This window comes from Aplysia californica, unplaced genomic scaffold (assembly GCF_000002075.1).
Source record: "Aplysia californica isolate F4 #8 unplaced genomic scaffold, AplCal3.0 scaffold00361, whole genome shotgun sequence".
Classification (NCBI taxonomy): domain Eukaryota; kingdom Metazoa; phylum Mollusca; class Gastropoda; order Aplysiida; family Aplysiidae; genus Aplysia; species Aplysia californica.
Window position 1 is genome coordinate 313,798 of NW_004797631.1, and position 1,314 is coordinate 315,111.

General features: G+C 49.8%; 1 protein-coding gene across 1 annotated transcript; it reads right to left on the reverse strand.

Annotated features, from left to right (window-relative positions):
- Window positions 1-61: 61 nt before the first annotated feature.
- Window positions 62-1,307, reverse strand: LOC101847974 (the record flags this gene model as incomplete). The annotated part of the gene is given in 3 exon segments (XM_013085269.2): window positions 62-345; window positions 674-867; window positions 1,220-1,307. Coding segments are annotated over 3 exon segments (560 nt in total), but the record flags the coding sequence as incomplete, so codon positions are not given.
- Between the last annotated feature and the right edge of the window lie 7 nt (window positions 1,308-1,314).

Genomic DNA, 1,314 nt, shown 5'->3' on the forward strand with positions numbered 1-1,314 from the left:
TCCCCCTCCTACGTGATTGATAGATTGAGTATGTATGTGTTTTACGGCACTATCGACCCAGTTTTCCCTACATGAGCCGACATCTGTCCTTCGCTTTGACCAGGCGACAGTTGTCTGGCCGTATCCCCGCCCACAAGCCCAGGTTCCGACAGTGAGTGATGATGAACTCGTCCACCGCCACGCCGTACTGGACCTCCAGGTCAGAGGTCAGGCTGAGCCGTGACGCGTGCAAGGGCGTGGTCGCGCGAGACTCAGACGTCGACACGGCCGCTTCAAACTGACCACTGTCCAGGGGCCCGCCCAGGTAGTTCCGCGTGGCCAGCTCGAGGTTCACACTCGGCAAGGCTGTGAGGAGGACACAAATAATAATGATGATTAGAAGCGCAGTTACGCTCATTTTGCGCTGGAAAAAGTAAGACAGACAGACAGACAGAAACAACAGAGGGAAAAGGAAGAAGTAGGATCTACCAGTCCTACCAGGTTCACTCTCGGTAAGGCTGTGAAGAGGACACAAGTAATTATAGTTGATGATTAGAAACACAATGGTTAAAGGTGTTACAAGAGAGTAACAAACAAACACACACGAAAAAGGAGGAGATATCCTCACCAAGGTACCCCGAACCACCCACTATGATTGGTTAACTTCCAATAAACGCAATTTTGGAGGCCGTACCTCGTTGGTTGAGAAGCATCTGGTAGGCTGGGATGACGGACTGAGGGTCCAGTAGATGGAGCTTGAGGAAGAGGGCGTTCATATCTCGGTTGTAACTGGCCTCTGTACTCTGGCCTCTGACCAACTGCTGCTGCATGCGTTTGGTCCAGGCGGGCTCCGCTATCCGACTGATCAGCTGTTCAGCCCACACGTGGCTGTAGATGGTGTACAGTATGTTAGTGTTTTATACCAGGTGCCCATTGCGGATGAGATCTCTCTCTCTCTCTCTCTCTCTCTCTCTCTCTCTCTCTCTCTCTCTCTCTCTCTCTCTCTCCCCCCCCCTCACGGACATAGATACGTTCAATCTATAGCTTGAGTTTATATAATTTATTAGAATGAACTGATAAAAATGTCATTTAAGTACGAGGAAAATGGCGTCATTGAATATGATCTTCAAATTTGTCCTACACTGTTAATTTTCAGCCGATATCTCAATTTCTGGATTGCCAGAAATAACTCGTTTTTGGAACCAAAGGAAGGGTAAGGAGAGAACGGTTGAGCACCCACCCGTCTTCGCCCATAAAGTCTCGGAGGCGGACGTTGGTCTGGTGGTCTCGCACAACATCAGGGTACAGTAGTGTGTACAGCTGGAACCCTGGGGG